This window comes from Stegostoma tigrinum, chromosome 23, assembly GCF_030684315.1.
Source record: "Stegostoma tigrinum isolate sSteTig4 chromosome 23, sSteTig4.hap1, whole genome shotgun sequence".
Classification (NCBI taxonomy): domain Eukaryota; kingdom Metazoa; phylum Chordata; class Chondrichthyes; order Orectolobiformes; family Stegostomatidae; genus Stegostoma; species Stegostoma tigrinum.
Genome location: NC_081376.1, coordinates 42,310,255 through 42,332,370, shown reverse-complemented (window position 1 = coordinate 42,332,370; position 22,116 = coordinate 42,310,255). Strand labels below are relative to the sequence as shown.

Here is a 22,116-nt window from a genome sequence, read left to right as displayed (position 1 = left end):
AAAAAAATCCTATACACGCTACAAAGACTCAAACAGGGCAGATCAACAAAACAGAATGAAACCTGAAGGAAACAACACACCCCGATACTACGGCCTCCTTAAAGTGCACAAGCCGGAAGTCCCCCTCAGACCCATAGTCTCCCTACCAGGCACTCCATCGCACAGATTAGCCAGAGAACTACAAAGAAGACTCAAGCCCTAATCACCCCACTTCATCCATTCAGCCCAAGAATTCCTCAACTCCATCCAAGACATAAAGACAAAGGATGAAGAGGCCATGATATCGTTTGATGTCACCACCCTATTCACGTCAGTAACCATACCACTAGCAAGGGAAACAATGACAACTACTTGAACAAGAACATGACCCCAGTGAAACCATTTCCAAGGGCAACATACTTAAACTACACGATCTATGCCTGACCACCCACTTCACCTTCAACAGCCAAACATACGAGCAAATCAACGGGACATCCATGCGATTGCCTATACCTGGACTCATAGCAGAAGCAGTGATGCAAAGACCGGAAAGGACTACCCTTCCGCAAATCCAACCTAAACTATGGATACGCTACGTAGACAACACCTTTGCCATCATTAAACGGACCAAATTAGACAAGACACACAAATTCAAACAACACCCTCACCGGAATAAAATTCACCAGAGAGAACAACAAATAACTCCCATTCCTGGGCATCATGGCAGAGTGCAAGACAAATGGGGAACTGCAAACAAAAGTATACTGAAAAGCCACACACACAGACCAGGTATTGAACTTCAATAGTAACCATCCCAGCACACATAAACGAAGCTGCGTGCGAACACTATTTAAATGGGCGACAACACACTACAGCAACATGGAACTACACCAAAAGGAGGAGCAATACTTCTTCCAAGTGTTCAAGGATAATGGATATCCAAAGAACTGGGTCAGGAGATGCCTACAGGCACACCATCAGAAAGATTCTGCACACCCCAACACACTCATCACACTACGCTACATCAGGAACACATCAGAACTCACTACAATACTTCTACGACTACTGGGCATCAGAGTGGCACAAAAACCCACATCAACCCTACAACAAGTGCTCACCCGAACTAAAGACCCACTCCCCACCATGGACAGGACCAACGTCATCTACAAGATCCCCTGCAGAGACCGTGAGAAACACTACATCGGATAAACAGAAAGGAAACTAACAAGAGTACACGAACACCAACTGGCTACAAAAAGACACAACCAATGCTCACTCATCTCAATCCACATGGACAAGTAGAACTACGACTTCAACTGGGACAACACCAAGGTACAGGGACAGGCTAGGCAGAGACAAGCACGAGAACTCCTGGAAGCATGGCACTCCACGAAGCATGCTATTAATAAACACATTGAACTCGACCCCATATACATTCCACTATGGAGGAAACCCGCAAGTGAGGCAATCCATCGCAATGGTCCCCAGACTTTTAAAATCCAGGCGGGAAAACACACAAGACGCTGCACTGAGGACGTTACCAAGCGCAGTAACGAAATGTCTGCGGAACAAGAAACCAGCTTGGTGAGCGAACCAACCTTAACACCCTCAACCCAAGCTACAGTCTACTCTAAAACCTTGAGATTTTTTTTAAAGAGGGCTGTGAATCAGTGGCATTCTTTACTGTAGACAGCTAAATCATTACAAATGTCTCTCTCAAACTTTACACATACTTAAATAGGTAAGGGAATCAAAAGTTGTGGGGAAAAAGGCAGGGCAGTTGAGAATGATGGGATCAGCCATGGTTTAATTGAATGACAGTGGGCTTGATAGGCTGAATGGCCTATTTCTGCTTGTCTTGTTATCAGCTACATTCCTAGTTTCCCCTTCATCTGTAACACTCACTTTTCTTTTGCTGTGTGTAAAAAGGAATGTTTAAGGGGATTGGGGTTATAATTAGTAGCGTTATATCTAGTTATATCCCAATGGTTCACAAATTGTTTACCTGTAACTACAGTCTAATTACTCCTAAGAAATTGTAATTTTTGTTAAGTACAGAAACTTGGCCTCTGTTTTTTTTTGTCAACCCAAGTCTGAAAGTCAGGTGAATTGGGGAATTGTGTGTATTTTAATAAAGAAAATAATCTAACTTTTGCAACATCTCTGGGAATAGCAGGGATTAATTACGCAGCTCTATCCCAGTGAGGCGTAACACAATGAATTAGTGTGCCTGGCGCCATGTTCTCACTTGCATTGCACTCTTAAAACAAATTCGAATCTCTGCAGGTCTTATAATTACATTACCAAGATGATATGAACACCACAGTAACAATCAGTAATCCTTGCCAAAATGACAAAAGATTTAAATAAACAACGTATATGGCAACGGCAACAGAGCTGATATTAACTAAAAAGTGATTTTTAAAAAAGTTCAGGAAACTCCAATCGCTCTGCTTGATACGAAATACAAAATCAAGAACTTGCTGACCTAAAGCAGGGACTGCTTCAATTTCTTTGTCTGACCATTAGGAACATTTAGTGGCAGACATCACATACTACAATTAAACCATAGAATTGTACTATGGTTTATATCTCCAGCTCCAATAATTTGTTCAAGCATTTCATTTCATTTCCATTTTGGTCTTTCAGTTAGTTGCCTTCATTGTCGCTCTGGGGTATATTAACGCTTCAACCTAGAGGGGTACAAAATATACTTCTGGCGATCAATCTACAGCAGTAAATCAACAAAGCTAACAGAATGTTGCATTATTTTGTGAAATTCTCATAAGTTATATTAGAATTTTATGATACACTTGATAGGACATACTTTGAAAATGCATTAATTCCGGTTAGTGAAACACAGGAGTACCAAACTCTTGACCTCTTCCGCTCACTCACCTCTATTGCCTAGCTTAATGGAATTAGAGTCACCCAATTCTACTGTTATCTTTCCAGTTATGTGATCCCCTGTAATGTTTATTCTACTCACTTCCACTTCAATACTTCTGGAATCTGTTTCCATGCTATTCAGTTTATGCATTAATTTACAATCAATAATTCTGAGTACACACATTTTATTGAATTATTCCTTTTGCATTATTATCCCTATAACAAAACCAGTTGGTTGGCATTCTTGGATCAATCATCAAGTACAGTGAGTCTATAAATTTCCTGTATTTTAGTCAATGAAAGATCTTTGACACATTAAGGCAGCAAGAACAATTCAATCAAGGTCAGGCTTAGGTATAAATCCTGACTTATGGCCTGTTACGAAGAAAAATATATAACATTCCGGATAACATGTATGTCCAAGTATTTTTAGCTATTGTAAAACTTCAAGGTTTTAATTTATCAGCACTTTTAAATCTGTTTATATGAAGGCTTTGTGCAACGTTCACATATTCATGTCCTTCCAGATTGACTTTGTTATTCACTGATGGTGCATTCACCTGAGAAAACAGAATTCAGTTGAGATGTACTGTAGTTTCATTAATGTAATTTAAGGAAGGAAATCTGCCGCACTTTCCTAATCTTGTCAGTTTGCAACATATCCCACACCAACTTGACTGATTCTCAACTATCCTCTGGAGTTGCCAACTAAGCCTCTCAGCTACATCAAAATGCAGTCAGTCAAAAATAGCAACATTTTCATTTTCTCAGAAGAACTAGGAATCAGCAATAAAAGCTGGCCTTGTCAGGAAAACCCACGTTGAGTATCAGTATTGAAAAGGGGAGAAAGGGGAAACTTCAAATGTACTTGGTTATTTTAAAACATTAATTTGTTTAGTTAACTAGCAATATACCATGAATTGACATGATGACAACAGTCATGAATTCTGCAGTAATTATTCTATATGTCAAATATATTGCACTGTTTTTGTACAATGTAAAATTGATAGTTTCCTTTGCTTTAAAATTTAGTAGAAAGTTGACGGACCTGATCAATCACGAGTTATTTCTTTACAACAGCACAAATACTTTTCTACAAAGTAGCAGAGCAGCAAACATTACCATTAATAAGCATTCTGCAACTGTATAGTGAAACATTTCATATGTATTTTGGGATAAGAACTGCAGGAGGCAAATAGTTAATTTACAACAGATTGAAGAATATACTCTGGCAAATACAGAAGGCACAGCATCGACAGAGTTCACTTTTTTTCTTTTATTGTCCAAGTACCTTTTAAAAGATAATTGTACAAGTCAGCACACTGAAAGATGACTGAAACCAGGTAACTAAATCTTTTGACGTGCTGCTACTTGAAAACATCATCTTTAGAAAATGTACATATTTACAATGGAAACCCTTAGAAAAAAGGGAAATGCAAAACCCGTGATTGCAGGGCCACATAAAATCCTGCTGGACGTCAAATGCAGGAGGAGAAACCATACTGCAGATCCCTGGATGAGGAGAGCTAACCCTCAGTCATGGGGGTCACATAGCATCAGACAGGTAACAGCATTGAATATAAAAGGCACTCTGTGATGTACTCTTATTTACACAATACCTTTCTGAAACATGGCAGGCTGTTCCTTTGACTGCCGGATTTTGGGAAAATTTGTAACTAATTATTCTTTCTGTATAACAGACTGAAGACCCGTCATTAGTTTTGAACCCAGTTCTACACAATTAGGCAGCCAAATGGCAGTAAATGAAACTGTGTGGGGGAACAATGCAGTCAGAATGGTGGGTGGGTGGGCGGTGAGGGAGCAGCAGCATGACGGTTTGATTGTTTACATTGTTAATAAACTGGCAGAGTAATGAAAGCCCAAATTACAGTGTCAAGTTTTAAAACCAGAATCAATGCCCTTTTGACAATTATGAAAGTAAGAGCAAGGACACCTGATGTAAATAAACCAGCACACAATGAAATTTGACAGATGAAGATACAATTTTTCTCCAACAATTCCCAGCTTGAATATCCTGATTAAAGTCATTAACAGTAACTTTTACTGTATAGGCCTTTTCTCCCCCATGACAATGTTTGCCTCAGGAAGTGAATTTACTAACTTTTTTTTAAAAAGGCAGTATTTAATACACCATTAAAATTGAAGCTGGATACCAATAACTGTAACAAATTGATTTATTTGTGGAAAAAATGCTCAAATACCAAATGTTATAAAATGCTATCGGTTAGAACATTTAGAATGAACAGTTTGGCCAGTAGAAGATTTGTTTTTGTTGCCAAGGACAGTATTTTAAAAGTTGGCTGAGGGCAATTTTAGTCCTGCAACAGATTAGCAATAGTTCAGTACAATGGAAACCCTTAGAAAAAAGGGAAATGCAAAACCCGTGATTGCTGAACCCATATAATTTAAAGGATGTTTCCAGTTCAAAGTTTGCAAAGACAAAGACATTCTGGGTGTGGGTTACTTGTGATTTATTGAGCTAGCTGTAAGACATTATGTAGTTCATGAAGGATAAGCTGAGTGGTCAGTTGCGATGAGAATGGCTTTATATTCAGGCCCCCACCAAACCTTGAAAAATACTTAAAATTCATGATTTCTCCAAAAACAATTCTAGGACCACTAAACTGAGGTCAATATGAAACAAAATTACAGTTTGCAGGAAAACAAATATGTATTTGGATCTGCTTCAAATTAAACAAAAAAAACTGGTGCCTTTTATGGAACAAGTTGAAACTTCTTTACCTAGATATTTTGAACTGAATAGTGTACAAATATTGATTATATTTAAACTCTGTATGCACCTGTGTTAGCTTGGCAATGGAAAAGCACATATAATTTACATTGCAAGTTGCATGCTTAACACTAACATGAATGATGGTTTCAAACTAAAAAAATTACAGTGTTGTTGACTATTGCAATATCAGTTTCATGCTGGATAAATTTTGAGAATTGTTAAGTGTAAAATATTCTAATTTTAGAGCTTGAATCCAATTCTAAGTTGATGATTGCCAAAGTTATTACCCGAGACTTGGAAGATGCTAAGGTTAGCAAATCAATCCATTGCAATATAGGCACAGTGTTCCATTAGCTTCAACAGCAGCAGCACAATGTAATATTGTGAAATGGCATTCCAAGCCAGATTTTCCAATCGCTTGGGACTTAGTAGCTAGGATTTAAGAGTTCCTATTTTCAAACCAGATCCGTATGCCATAATGTGCAGAAACTGGAAAGCAGCATCACCATAATAAGTGCTAGGTACCAACAAAGCATTGGTAGTGGGTGGGGAATTGATATCAGTCAAATCACTTTCAACATACAAATCCCACTATGTTGGGTTTAACTAAATTGTGCAACATTTTCATATGAAAAGGCCTATACAGCAGTATTTGCAAGGGTGGCCTATGTAAACTTTCTTGAAGGACATTTTGCCCTGATAAGACAACAGAATCAGTGATAATCATCCAATCTAAAGTGGAGAAACAATTATCAATGGTTTGAAATATGGACCAAATACCTATTATTACAGATGGCTGTACACATTTGGTGAGCTCAAGTACCTGTATGTACGTTTTAAAATAACATAAGAGCACTGTTACATTAAAAATGCTATTTTCCTCAGATTACATTATATCAAAAATATGCAGCTTTAGTAAACAGTTTCATATTACAATTTCTAATACAATTTTACAATGCTACATTACACTTAGTGTTTGAAATATACTGATAAAGAGAAGATAATGCTGCAAACATTCCCATCAAAGGACTGCCATAGCAGACCTTGGTGTTGAAAGCACCATTTTTTCTGCTGTAATGAGCAGTTGCAAAATATCCCTGTGGAGAGTTGGAAGCTTTATAATGTCAGCACGATGCATTTCCACAGTTAACAACTGTAACCCCCAGTAAAGTAATTTGAAGTACTTCAAGCAGCTGAAACTTCTCTTGTACCATAACAGACTCCTCTTCATGGCCATCTTGCATTTAGTCAATTTTTTCCACCTTTCCAATAATTTTCTCTTCAAAAATTGGCAGAATTGCTTCCTCATCACGCACCTCTTCAAATACCACCCCACAATCAAACTCATCACTTACTTTCTTGAAATAATACCTGCAAAACAGAAAAACAATTTCTTAATTTACCATTTAATAGCACTAGTAACTGGATGAATTTCAAAGTTGACAAGTTTAAAAGCATACTCTTTTATGCAAAATTGACAGACAGAGCAGTTTAAAAATAATCAGTAACAGAGATGTGAGGAACTGCTGATGCTGGAGAATCTGAGATAACATGGTGTGAAGCTGGATGAACACAGCAGGTCAAGCATCAGAGGAACAGGAAAGTTTGACGTTTTGGGTCGAGACCCTTCTTCAGAAATGGGAGAGGGTAAAGGGATTCTGAAATAAATAGGGAGATGGGGCAGGCGGATAGAGAGGTAGATAAAGGAGAAGATAGGGTGAGAGCAGTCGGGCAGGTCAAAGAGACGGGGTAAGAGCCAGTGATGGTGAATGTAGGTGGGGAGTTCGGTATGGGATAGGTCCAGGAGGCAGGAGGAGGTTAGTGGGTAGGAGATGGGGGTGGGGCTTGAGGTAGGAGGTATGGTTACGGAGGTGGGGATGAGCTGGGCTGGTTTTGGGATGTGGTTGAGAGCTCCACTTTCTCCCCCTTGGTCCAGGAACTCCCTACCTATGTCCATGACACCACTCTCACTCTCCACCTCCTGCAGAATGTCCAATTCCCCAGTCCCCAACACCTCATTTTTACGATGGATGTCCAGTCCCTATACACCTGCATTCCCCATGCCTAAAAGCCCTTCGCTTCTTCATGTCCTTCAGGCCAGACCACTGCCCCTCCACTGACACCCTCATCCGCTTATCCAAACTCATCCTCACCCTCAGCAACTTCTCCTTTAACTCCTCCAACTTCCTACAGACAAAGGGGGTGGCCATGGGTACCTGCATGGGCCCAAGCTATGCCTGCCTCTTTGTACGGTGCGTGGAACAATCCCTCTTCCAAAGATACACTGGCCCTATCCCCCATCCCTTCCGCCATTACATTGACGACCGTATCGGTGCTGCCTCATGTTCCCACGAGGAGCTTGAACAGTTCATCCACTTCGCTAACACCTTCCACCCCAACCTTAAGTTTACCTGGGCGATTTCTGACCCCTCTCACTCCTTCTTGGACCTCTCTGATTCCATCTCTGGCATCCACCTGGAAGCCAAAGTCCATTTTAAGCCTACTGACTCTCAACTCCCTAGAACATTTCTCCTCTCATCCACCTTCCTGTAAAAAAAGTCATTCCCCCATTCCCAATTCCTTCGCCTCCGCTCCCGAGTTGAGGCATTCCACTCCCGAACATCCCAGATGTCCTCTTTTATCCCCCCCAAGAGCCGCAACTTCCCCTCCACAGTGATCGAAAATGTCCTCGATCTGGTCTCCCGCATTTCCCACAACTCAACTCTCACACCCCCTATCTGCAATAATATCCAAAACAGAATCCCCCTTGTCCTCATGTACCACCCCAAACTCCAAATCCAACTCATCATCCTCTGACACTTCTGCCATCTGCAATCTGACCCCACTGCCAAAGACATTTTTCCCTCCCCACCCTTACGTGCCTTCCGGAGGGACTACTCTCTCCAAGAATCCCTTGTCCGCTCCACACTCCCATCCAGCCCCACCACCCCCGGCACTTTTCCCTGCAACCGAAGCAAGTACTACACCTGCTCCTATACCTCCCCCCTCACCCTCATCCCAGGCCCTAAGAAGACTTTTCACATCAAACCGATGTTCACCTGCACATCTGTTAATGTGATATACTGTATCCGCTGTTCCCATCGTGGATTCCTCTACATTGGGGAAACCAATTGGAGGCTTGGGAATGCTTTGCGGAACACCTACGCTCAGATCGGAACAAACAACTACACCTCCCAATCGCGAACATTTTCAACTCCACCCCCCCACCTCCTTGGACGGTATGTCCATTTCGGGCCTCCTGTGTTGCCACAATGAGCCACCCGAAAGATGCAGGAACAGCATCTCATATTTCGCCTGGGTATCCTGCAGCCCAAGGGTATCAATGTGGAGTTCACAAGCTTCAAAATCTTCCCTCCCCCCAACCACATCCCAAAACCAGCCCAGCTAGTCCCCGCCTCCCTAACTATTCCTCCCACCTCAAGCCCCACCCCCATCTCCTACCCACTAACCTCATCCTGCCTCCTTCACCAGTCTGTCCTCCCTGGACTGACCTATCCCCTCCCTAACTCCCCACCTACATTCGCCTTCACTTGCTCTAACCCTGCCTCTTTGGCCTGTCTGTCTCCTCTCACCCTATCTTCTCATTCATCCCTCTTCCATCCGTCTCCCCCATCTCCCTATTTCTTTCAGAATCCCTTTATCCTCCCCAATTTCTGAAGAAGTTTCTTGACCCAAAACGTCAAACCTTCCTGCTCCTCTGATGCTGCTTGACCTGCTGTGTTCATCCAGCTTCACAGTGTTATCTCAGGGATCAGTAACAGTTTGCAACAATTTAAAAATTTCTCTTTTAGTTTAAGTATTTCTGATTTGTAAACTACCCCAAGCAGAAAACAGGTAGGCAACTTTCTTTTGTGATTATACAAAGACAGACTGATTAGAAATGGATTCTGTGGAGATAACAGACCCTGTAAACCTTCTCATTGCAGAATTTTAATGTATCAGATGAGACAATGGTGGAACAGACCTACTTAGTCACAGAGCTGTGCAGCATGGAAATAGACCCTTCAGTTCAACTTGTCCATGCCAGCCAGATATTCCAAACTAAATTAGCCCCATTTGTCCAATATCCCTCTAAACCCTTCCTATTCATGTATACATCAGATGCCTTTTAAATGGTGTAATTATCCCAGACTCCACCACTTCTTCTGGCAATTCATTCCATACATGCACTATCCTCTGCATGGAAAAGTTGCCCCTTACGTCCCTTTTAACTCTCTCCCCTCTCACCTTAATCTATACCCTCTAGTTTTGGATTACCCTACACTGAAAAAGAGGCCTTGGCTTTTAATCTTATCCATGCTCATGATTTTATATACCTCTATAATGTCATCCTTCAGCCTCCGACACTCTAGGGAAAATAGCCCCAGCCTATTCAGCCTCTCCCTATAGTTCAAACCCTTCAACCCTGGCAACGTCCTTGCAAATCTTTTCTGAACCCTTTCAAGTTTAACAACATCTTTTCGATAGCAAGGAGAACAGAACTGAATGCAGTATGCCAAATGTGGACTCAATGTCCTGTACAGGATATCCTAACTCCTATACTCAATGCACTGACCAATAAAGACAAATGTACCAAACACTTTCTTCACTACCTTGTGACTCTACCTTCAAAGGAACTATGAACCTGCACTCCAAGGTCTTTTTGTTCAGTAACACTCACCAGGACCCCATTAGGTGTGCAAGTTCTGCTTTGTTTTATCAAAATGCAACATCTCACATTTATTTAAACTCTCTGCCCCTCCTACTACTTAGTTTCTAACAAATTAAGTCAAATCAACCAATTAACAACTTGAAACAAACCTTAGATTGGTGTCCACAAAAATGACACTTACTGTCCAGTTGCCTGCACTTCAACAAAGCACTGTGTTCCCTGGCCAATATTTCAGTTTTAGGTCTGTCGCGGTGCTCCAGTCAGGCTCAGTTCAAGCTGAATAAGCAGCACGTGATTTGTGCTTTGGGACCCATGCAGCCTTCAGGACTCAACAGGGTTCAATAATTTTAGAACCTGAACGCCTTCTTCCATTTCCTTCATCCACCCCCAATACCCCAGATCTGGTCAGGATGCTTCCAGCATTATTTACTCCTTATGGTCGCAATTGTGATGATACTACAGCTTTAAGTATATTCTGCCCTGGCATTTTTTTCCCCCCCCAAAGAAGGAGGCTGAGATCAGAGGTGCCGATTGGTCTGCTTCGAGGTCCAGAAACTAAACATCTTTGGAGGCCTTGGGGATTTTGAATCTAACGTGGAACATTAGAAGCAGCCAGAATGGGTGGGGTGAAGCTTCCAAAAAGCCAGGATGCTTAGTTTTAGTTTTTGATTGCCGTTGCTGGGGTCTTGATGCTGGGTGTGAAAGCTGCAGTGCATTGCTCCCACACACATTTTCCCTTGATATTTTCTCTGCACTGCAGAATTGCCTGCGAGACAGTGTTACTGAATTTTGCCTTTTGCCAAGGTTGTGTTTATAGGATGTTACTATATTAGAACAGTTAATTAGAAGTAATTAACAGTAAATTGGTAATAATATTATTTTGTTAAACATTCCAACAGAGTTACAGTTTTTCCAACTCTTATTTTAATTTATATTTTAATGGTGGCGTAAAAATAAAGTGTGTTTTGCTTAACATCTAGTAGTTTGACCAATCAAATTGCATCTAGAATGCAACACCTTATACTTCTGTTTAAAGAAATAAAAAGTTACAGTCGTGGTAATTTTCTGGTTATAATTTGAGGGTGCATGGTCTGTTCCATCACACCATTATCAGCATTTCTTTCTCCCTGGCAGGGTATCACCCTTCCCTTTACTCGCTAACTCTCATTCTCTCTATCTGGGCTTCATCTGTCTTTCTACTCACTCCTACCCCACTAACATCAACCCCCTGTTTTTGAAATATATATCACCTTTTCTAGCCATCAGTTCTGAATAACGGTCATTGAACATAAACTCTGCTTTCTCTTCACAGATGCTGCCAGACTTGAGTTTCTCCAGCAATTTCAGCTTTTGTCCCAGATTTCCAGTTTTTTTTTGTTTTATTCAAAGTGAAACCACTACTCCCATAAATTTGCTTAACTACTGAAAAACAGGTTTTAGTGGTTCTGATTTAAATATTTTATATTTATCTACAAACCAGGCAAAAATATAAAATAAGCCTTCACAAAATTGGCAATACATGAAATCAAGCACAATATGCCAACATGCAAATAAACATGGGCAAATTTAACCGGGTTGTTTAGAAGTGTCAGATGACCAGAGCTTCTGAGCTGTACATGCGGAAGGTTACAGTCTAGCGCTATTACACAAGACAATTAATCCAGGTACTTAGAAAATGTTCTGGAGACCCAGGTTCGAATCCTGGCACGGCAGATGGTGGAATTTGAATCCAATTTTAAAAATCTGGAATTAAGAATCCATTGATGACCACGAAACCATATTGATTGTCAGAAAGACCCATCTGGTTCTCTAATGTCCTTCAGGGATGTCTACCATCGTCACCTGGTCTGGCTGACAGGTGTCTCCAAACCCGTAACAATGTGGTTGGCTCTCTGAAATGGCCTAGTAAGCCATTTAGTTGTATTAATCACTACAAAGTCTCAAAGAAATGAAACTGGATGGATCACGAGGCATTAACCTAGGCACTAGAAAAGACAATGGTTGAACCAGCCTTGACGACCTTGCAAAGTCCTCCTCACTAACGTCTGGGGATTAGTGCCAAAATTGGAACAGCTGATTCACAGACTAGTCAAGCAATAAACTGACTACTCATACTCATGGAATCATATCTTACAATATTGCAGACACTGTCATCACCATCGCTGGATATGCCCTGTCTCACTGACAGGACAGACCCAGTAGAAGTGGCGACACAGTAGTATACTGTTGGGATGGAATTGCTGTGGGAGTTCAACATTGACTCGACACCTCATGAAGTCTCATGGCTCCAGATTAAATATGGCCAAGGAAGCCTCCTGCTGATCACCACATACCGTCCTCCCACAGCTGATGGATTGGTATGCCTTCATGTTGAACAACACTTGGAGGAAGCATGGAGGATGGCAAGGGCACAAAACGTACTCTAGATGGTGGACTTAAATGCCTACCACCAAGTGTGGCTCGACAGCAATACTACTGATTGAGCTTGTCAGGTCCCAAAAGATATAATTGCTAGGCTGGGTCTGTGGTAGGTGGTGAGGGAACCAACGAGAGGGAAACACATACTTGGCCTCATTCTCACCAATCTGCCAGCTGCAGATGCATCGATCCATGACAGCATCGGTAAGAGTGACCATCGCACATCCCTTGTGGAGACGAAGTCCTACCTTCACATTGAGAATAATCTCCATCGTGCTATGTGGCACAGACCTTGAACAGATCTAGCAACTCAAGACTGGGCATCCGTGAGGTATTGTGGGCCATCAACAGCAGCAGAACCGTTCTCCACGTGTAACCGCAGTCTGGCATATGCTCCATTCAACCATTGCCATCAAACCAGGGGATTAACCCTGGAGGGCATGCCAGGAGCAGCACCAGACATACCTGAAGATGAGGTGAAGCCACCAAACAGAGCTAACAGCACGCAAAACAGCAAAAGCAGCAAGTGATAGACGGAGATAAGAGACCCCGCAAGCAATGGATCAGTTCTAAACTCTGCAATCCTGCCACATCCAGTCATGAACGGTGGTGGACAAATAAACAACTCACTGGAAGAGGCAGCTCCACAAATATCCCCATCCTCAATTATGGAGCAGCCCAGCACATCAGTGCAAAAGATAAGGCTGAAGTATTCACAGTAATCTTCAGCCAGAAGTCCTGAGAAGATGATCCTTCTCAGCCTTCTGCAGTGGCCCCTAGCATTACAGATACCAGTCTTCAGCCAATTCTATTCACTCCACACAATATCAAGAGATGGTTAGTGGTACTGGATACTGACAAATCTATGGGCCCTGACAACATTTCGGCAACAGTATTGAATGCTTGCGCTCTAGAACTTGCTTTTCCCCTAGCCAAGTTGTTCCAATACAAGTTACAACACTGACATCTACCTGATAATGTGGAAACTTATGTTAAGTATGTTCTGTACATAAAAAGCAGGACAAATCCAACTCAGTCAATTACTGCCCCATCAGTCTACTCTCAATCAGTAGTAAAATGTGATGGAAGGTATCATGAACAGGCTATCAAGCTGCACCTGCTCAGTGACGTGCAGTTTGGGTTCCACCAGGGTCACTCAGCTCCTGACCTCACTGCAGCCTTGGTCTGAACATAGACAAGTTAAATCTCAGAGGTGAGGTGAGCATGACGGTCTTTGATATCGAGGCTTCCTTTGACTGAGTGTGGCATCACCGAGTCCTAGCAAAACTGGAATCAGTAGATAGTGGGGAAAAACTCTCCAGATGTTAGAGTCACACCTGACACATTGGAAGTTGGCTGTGGTTGTTGAAGGTCAATCATCTCAACTCCAGGATATCTTTGGAGTTCCTCAGGGATGTGTCTTAGGCCCAACCATCTTCAGTTGCTTCATTAGAAGGTCAGAAGTGGGAATGTTCGCTGATGACTGCACAATATTCAGCACCATTTGCGATTCCTCAGACACTGAAGCAGTCCATATCCAAATGCAACATGATCTGGACAATATAGAGGTTTGGGCTGACAAGTAGCAAATAACAGGCAAATACCTGGCACAAATGCCAGGCTATGACCATCACCAACAAGGGACCATGTAACCATCATCCCATGACATTGAGTGGTGTAACCATTACTGAATTCCCCACTGTCAACACGTTGGGAGTTATCATTGATCAGAAACTCAACTGCATGCACCACATAAATGCAATAAATACAACAGCAGGCCAGAGATTAGGAATACTGTGGCAAGTAACTCATCTGACTCACCAAAGCCTCTTCACCATCTACAAGGCACAAGTCAAGAATTTGATGGTATACTCCCCACTGGCCTGGATGAATGCATTTCAAACTTCACTCAAGATGCTTGACACCATCCAGGACAAAGCCCATTTGTCTGGCACTGAATCCGCAAGCATCCTCTCCTCCCACCACTGCTGCTCAGTAGCAGCAGTGTGTACTATCTATAAGATGCTCTGCAGAAATTCACCAAATATCCTCAGAGAGCACGTTCCAATCCCATGACCTAGAAGGACAAGGGGAACAGATACATGGCAGCACGACTACTTTCAAGTTCCCATCCAAGACACCCACCAACCTGACTTGGAAATATATCACCGTTCCTTCACTGTCAATGAGTCAAAGTCCAGGAATTCACAGCCTAACGACACTGAGTCAACCACATCAGGTGGTCTGTAATGGTTCAAGAAAGCAGCTCACCACCAGCACCTTCTCAACGGCAGCTGGGGACAGGGCAATACATGGTGGCCAGCCAGTGACAACTACATTCCGTAAAGTGAATTAAAAATAAGGTCACAAGTTCCAGCAACTTTGCATTAAAATAGTAGTAAGGGCAACACTTTCTTTAAGCAAAAAGCCCATAATAAATGGACAGCCTCAGATCAATCAGCAAGTTCTGAATAATGATCAAAAAGGATATTCAAACAACCCAAGTCTTGGTTTGGGAATTTACACGGCCAGTCGTAGCAAGAACCACGGTGGCTGAGCTTACTTAATTGTTAGACAGGCATGGTATCAATCTTCTCTGCGTGGGAAAACCTTCCTGGATTTAAGCTGGAAGATGAATGGATTGGTGCAGGTTTTTGGATGTCAGCGGTAGGATGTTGATTTAGCTCCTCAAAGAATAAATTATCTTGAATAAATGGCAATAGTGTGCCTCCCATGCCAATAGAAGGCCATCCAACGAAGCCGGTCAGTCTTTCCCATGAATCCTGAAGAGTCAGTCCCTTGTTACCAGGTACTTATCACATAATTGAAGGATTCAGGATCCAGCAAGGGGTCTTGTTCCCATTGCTGATCACCTGTGCTGAAACCATATTCCTCTCCCCAGCCAACTACAAGCTACTCCCATCCTTCCTTCACTGCCCTGTGGCCTCAGGTAGTGCTGCCAGGAGCCATAGCTCCCGCTGCCATAAATAAGGAGATTCCACAGAGATTGTCAGGCAGGACATAGATTGCCAGGGACCTCAACTGGAGGACAAAGCCCAACAGTGACCAATTAGGGGCACTCAATTCTGTTTGGCCTTCTATTCAAAAGAAATGGGAGCTCCATGCCACCTCTCCAAAGTGATGGGCGAGACCATTGTTGGCCCTACAAAATCCCAGTCATAATGTTTAATGCATTTCTGCTTTTTATTAAAATGGTAATTCAATTTCTTCTGTTCCCACGCAGTTATTTATCTTGTAACGGTATTTTCAATTAAAGTTGTTTTAAGCCTAACTGTTTGGTGATTGGCCAATTTATCTTCACTGCAGTGAAAATTTTAAACTGGGCTTACATACCTGTAATTTCCTTTCTTAGTCAACAGTTCCTTGAACTGTCCCAACGTGACCACACGTCCTTTAACGGATGTCCTGTATGGAATTGGCTCCCCACAGAAGTAGTATGCCACCACAATGTTATCACCAGGCTGGGATACACCATTTGTTGATTTCTTTTGAGGTTTATGCCTACAATGGAAAGATATCACGTTGAGTTTTCTTTTACTTCATCATACAATTAAATATTGGTAAAACGTCTGCAAAACTAAGATTGAACTGAGGAAAGAATCAGCACTTTTTTTGTTTTACTAAGCAAACCAAGAAAGTATAAATAATTCCAATTAAAAAGATTATGTTAGACAATTAAGTGACATTAACAAAAATTACTGACTTCACTGAAATATCTGGTTCTTCTAAGACTTCTCAAATTCATAGTTTCCTTTAGTTTCCAGCATAAAGCAAATTTAGTTGTAAAGAAGGAGTTATGTGCTTGGAAGTATTTTAATTCTTTCACATCATACACCATTACATTTTGCTTCAATTTGAATTGTGACAAAATGATTTGTGTTCTAAAATATCTGGGTCTAATGAGAAAGATTTGTGATTATTCAAGTTCATTTTTATAATTTTAAGGAAATTGGTTTGAATTTAATATAGTATTAGCTCTATGCATTTTGTAATGTTTAGACAATTGAAGATCTTTCTTAATAACTAAACAATCCCCATTAACAACTGACATGACGAGAATAGACCAGCGGGGCCGAACAGCAATCTTTGTCACTAAGATTCTATGTCTGAAGGTGGTCCTCGAGAATTACCCCATTGCAAGTTGGCAGATGAACGGTTCAATCTTATTACAGAAAATACACCACAGAAACTTATCAGAATCTGTCCGAAGTGCATTGTCTAGTTTTATATTTTGTTAAATATCAATGAGTGCCCTCTTCTATTACATGGCTCTCTAACAGCCCGGCTGCTCCACTATTCCCCACAAAGAAGAACTTGGAATTAAGAAAGTATCTGCGAGTCAAATAAATGAACTATACAACAACTAATGCACTGTACACCTGTGAAATTTGATCAAAAGTGTATCGCTAACTGAGCTAACGAGTATAAAATGGTCAGTCGACATTTCAGTTCCACTTGTAACCACAGTTTCCAAATTATACTAAGACATAATTGAACCTAAAGCAGTGTTACAAAATTGTAATAAAAAAGTGGAACAAAGATCAATCATAGCTATTGAAATCCACTCCAGCACTGGATTGGAAAATTGATTTGAACAGGAAATCACAAATAGACATTAATGTGGAGTTTAATTATCAAAGAAAAACACTTAAAATAATCAAAATCTATTGTGATACAAGGTAAGATTAACATTCAAATGTGTTCACAATTGTAATTATACTATAAAAATAAAATTTAAGCTTTTCTAATTAGATTGGAAGGATTAATGAAGCCATTGATTACACAGGAAACTGTGCAAAAATTAAAACCTTAAAATGATAAGTTTGAATCATTTTTAATTTGTCTCATTTATAAATAAGTGTCCAGATTATAAATGATGTAACATTCAAACCAACTAATGTTAATATGCGATCAGAGATAATGGGAACTGCAGATGCTGGAGAATCCAAGATAACAAAGTGTGAAGCTGGATGAACACAGCAGGCCAAGCAGCATCTCAGGAGCACAAAAGCTGACGTTTCGGGCCTCGACCCTTCATCTTGCAAGCTTGATAACTGACTGCTTTGTACTGTAAATATTCATGATAATGAAGATTATTCATGACATGGAAAACCTCTAGCATGGGAAATATTGCACACACTTACCTTCTTTGATACAGCTTTTATTTTGATACGCTCAAGTGGTTATGTACATGTAGCCAAATGTCGTTTGAAATCAAACTGCAGCATTTTCTTTAATCATGCCAGTAAACTTAAGATTAGAAGCACTTTTCTAATGCCACAGCAAACTAAGCTTACTGTAATGATACAGTTACTAATTTGTTTCCAGAAAATGAGATTACAGGCACAACTGATTATGTGAAATGCACCAGAGGATACTACACCTAAAGTATCATTCTCATTCAATTTCCTCCTATGCAGCTGAGAGATTCAGAGATGGAAATGTCTGAAGGAATTTTACAGCAATAAATCCAACGTCAGTCAAATATGCATGGCGTTAGAGAATGCTTCAGTTGTCAAAAATTATGATGACATCAAAACAAAAAAATTAACAATGTTAATATGAATAATACACATCAGACATAGTTAACTAAAAATCAGTGCAATTAAAAATCTAAAGCCTATGTGCAATCTAAAGTCTAAACCTAGGATGACAGAGAATGCATCAACAGCATTGGGACGTACTCTGACTCAGAGAGATCCATGTCGGAGACGGCTGGTACCACATTCAGCACCGGAATGCATGCAGGCCTGATAGAAGTGCGACCCCGTTGGATAACCTCTTGCACATACCTGCAGTGTCATGGAGAATAATCCTAGGAATTAGAATGCTCTACTCCAGCTACCCGTCTGCTACCTCCTCTCTCATTAACAGCCAATGCTACACATTCAGTGCATGCTTTATCTGCTGCCTTACTCAGTGACAGCATACATGCTTCATTTTATATTATGGGATTATCTTCTTGTCTATCTGATATTGTTTTAGGCTTAAGTCTTGATTTCAAAGTTTCTGCCTAAACAGACATAAAATGGGACACACGAATGAGCAAGCAAACAGCAAAGAGGCAACTCATTAAGTGATTTCCATGGATTATTAACACTGTACACAGAAACATCATGTTTAATCTCTGAAAAACGATGAGTTAATTCTAGGTATGCCCTGATAAGACATATACCTCCAAAGATCTACTACAAGTTAAAATTTTAATTTGATACAGAATCAAACACTCTTAAAATACTACGTGCAATGCATATGATTGCCAATAACTAAGCATTTTTTTTGGCCACTTGATAATATTACTTATAAGAATATATACTTTATTGAAATGAAATGGGTTATTTCTTTCTAAATGTTGCAACATTTTACTTAAACCTGCACCTGATCAAAATTTTAGAAATTAATAAAATAATTTATTTTCATTTCTAATTTAGGTTTGGATAAAACCTATATCTGCAAATGTGTCTTTTAATGTATATAATACCAGTTATTGCACTGCACAGTAAGTTGCTACTGCGTTGTTTTATGGAATATTTGCAATTTCAAAGCTTAAGTAGCTTTTAGGAACCTTTCTTGTCAGCCTCATCATACCAACAGAATGTGCATTGCCATTAACTAGTGAAAACACATACTAAAATGGATTGATTGCAAGGAAACAGTTTACAATAATACACCTGAATCCAGAAGAATTGACCTGTTTGATGTGACTGCATATTTGAGGCAGTTTAAATACTTTTTAAATGTGATGATCTACCAAAATATGTTCTCTGATAACCTGTGACAAGATAATTGACTCATATTACAACTGAAACTGGATGCAATGGTGCACAGTGCAAAACCAAAATTAGCCACTTCATTTTACCATTGACTATTTACAAATGGCAAGCTCCAAAGCTCTGACCCATATCCTGAGAAATCCTCAGTGCAAACGTTATACTAATTTAGAATTCGATGATGATTTAGGAAGCGTATTTTCCACATGGCAAAAAATAAACTGCCCTGCAAAAGCCAGGCTCTTCCTCAAAAGGGAAAGGATATTGGGAATATGTGATTTGATTCAATGCAAGCTACTCGGATCTGACAGTCCTAACAAGTGGAAATAATAAACTTTCAAAATTAAGAGGAAATTAATTTGCCAAAGTAAAATCATTTTTTCCTACCTGCAGCTTGTGATACTGAACTTTTCAGCACCCGAATCTAAGCTAATATAGTCAGATCAGATACAAAACATTTGACAAAGCAAAAGTGGAATGTAGTTAATTGTCCTCACCTTTGCTTGGACTGTAGTTTGCCACTCTTCTTTTCCTCTTCTTCAAGCCGTCTGCGTGCTTCTTCCAGTTGAGTCAGAGGGTTCGGTGCTGGATTAGGTGGCATGGTTGGATCCTGAATGAACGGGTGTGATGGTTGGACAGGATTTCGCAGTTGTGCACTGACCCATGGGTGAACAGTTCCTGGCCTTTCAATTGAACTTGGTCTAGTATCATGACTAGGTTGTTTCTTAGCCCCGATCAAACTTTACCAAAACAAAGGAGGAATATGTGTAATTCATTTAGCTTTGCAAAAATCAAAACATACACAGCAGAATGAGGGATTTTGGTCCATATTGAGTTATTTCATCATAATCTCTGGGATTTTTAAATTTGAAAAATCTGACATACTTGCAAGTCATAGTAATTATTAAGTCTGTCACAATTAGGAGAAAAAAATTACTTTTGGGGATTTCTTTCTCTATGGAATCTTTGAGGACAGTGAGAAAAAATACAAACACTGAAAAGGATTCACATGCAAGATTAAAAAATTAAGTAATACACAATATTATGATTTCAAATATTTAGAAAAAGCATGCAGAGGAGCAGCAGCATTTGGTCAAACATAAAAATGTTCTCTTACTTATGTGGACCCTTTTTGTGCCTGTGAATTTCCTTCTCTCCTTCAATTATCCATTGCATAATCTTCTGATTCCGCTCCATGTCCTCTGGAGGAGCAGGGGTTTCATAGCTCACAGCATCTGCCTTTCCTGGTTCAGTCTTTTTAGTATTTCGTCTTGACAGTGTGTTGACTTTACCACTGCACCATAATATTCAAATCATTCAGTATTTTAGAAGTTTCAATGGCAGTACAACTGCTCAGTTTAGAACACTTAAAAGAAAACATCAAGTAATTGTCTACACAAATAACAACAATAGCCACTTAATTGTATTTTGGCATGAATTCAGATGATCTTTGACAACAAAAAATTATTGACCATATCTATAAAACCATGTTCACTGCACTGGCTAGTCCAATGGTTCAGGACACTTACTGGTGCTTCACTTTGGAAGGAAGTGGTAACAGAAGACCGAATAGCTTCAATCCAATAGCAAATTTCAGTCTTACTTCCATGGTGGGCAAAATATCAGAAAGGATTTCGAGAGATAATCATAAATACTATTTGGAAAAGCACAGTTTGATTAGAAATAGTCAGACTGTCTTTGAGAGGGGCAGGTCATGCCTCACTAGCCTCAGTGAATTCTTTGAGTATGTGACAAAGCACATTGATGAAGGTAGAGCAGTGGATGTGGCATATATGGATTTTAGCAAGGCATTTGATATGGTTTCCCAGGGTAGGCTCATTCAGAAAGTAAGGTCGCATGGGATTAAGGGGAACTTGGCCATCTGGATACAGAATTGGCTGTCCAATAGAAGACAGAGAGTGGTAGTAGATGCGAAGTATTCAGCCTGGAGCACAATGACCCATGGAGTTCTGCAGGGATCCGTTCTGGGACCTCTGCTCTGTGATCTTTATAAATGACTTGGATGAGGGAGTGGAAGAGTGAGTTAGTAAGTTTGCTGATGACACAAAGATTGGTAGAGTTGTGGATAGTGTGGAGGGCTACTGTAGTTGGCAACTGGACATTGGCAGGATGCAGAGTTGGGCAAAGAAGTGGCAGATGGAATGCAACCCGGCAAAGTGAGAGGTGGCTCATTTTAGAAGGTTGAATTTAAAAGCAGGATTCTGGGTTAATGGCAGGATTCTGAGCAGTGTGGAGGAACAGAGAGAACTTGGGGTCCATGCCCACAGATCCCTCAAAGATACTTCCCAAGTTGATAGGGTTGTAAAGAAGGTGAAAGAATAGGGTGTTGGCTTTCATTGACAAGGGGTTCGAGTTCAAGAGACGAGAGGTTATGGTGCAGCTCTAGAAGACCCTGGTTAGACCACACTTGAAATACTGTGTTCAGGTCTGGCCACCTCATTATAGGAAGGATATGAAGGCTTTAGAGGGGGTGCAAAGGAGATTGACCAGGATGCTGCCTGGACTGGAGGGCAGGTCTTATGAGGAAAGGTTGAGGGAGCCAGGGCTTTTCTCATTGGTGTTAAGAGGATGAGGTGACTTGATAGAGCTGT

The 22,116-nt window shown here is 40.6% G+C and overlaps 1 protein-coding gene across 6 annotated transcripts in view; it reads right to left on the bottom strand.

The window, feature by feature from the left end:
• Positions 1 to 4,046: 4,046 nt before the first annotated feature.
• Positions 4,047 to 22,116, bottom strand: part of axin1 (axin 1) — a 288,963-nt gene continuing 270,893 nt past the window's right edge. For 5 of the 6 annotated variants that reach the window (XM_059654106.1, XM_059654105.1, XM_059654109.1 and 2 more), the window contains 5 exons: positions 20,622 to 20,798; positions 20,002 to 20,244; positions 18,419 to 18,526; positions 16,068 to 16,235; positions 4,047 to 6,994 (listed from right to left, as the gene is read on the bottom strand). In XM_059654106.1, coding sequence (XP_059510089.1) covers positions 6,868 to 6,994; positions 16,068 to 16,235; positions 18,419 to 18,526; positions 20,002 to 20,244; positions 20,622 to 20,798 — 823 coding nt within the window. In that variant the 3' untranslated portion in view covers positions 4,047 to 6,867. The remainder of the gene's footprint in view (positions 6,995 to 16,067; positions 16,236 to 18,418; positions 18,527 to 20,001; positions 20,245 to 20,621; positions 20,799 to 22,116) is intronic. The other variant, XM_059654110.1, reaches the window with a different exon arrangement.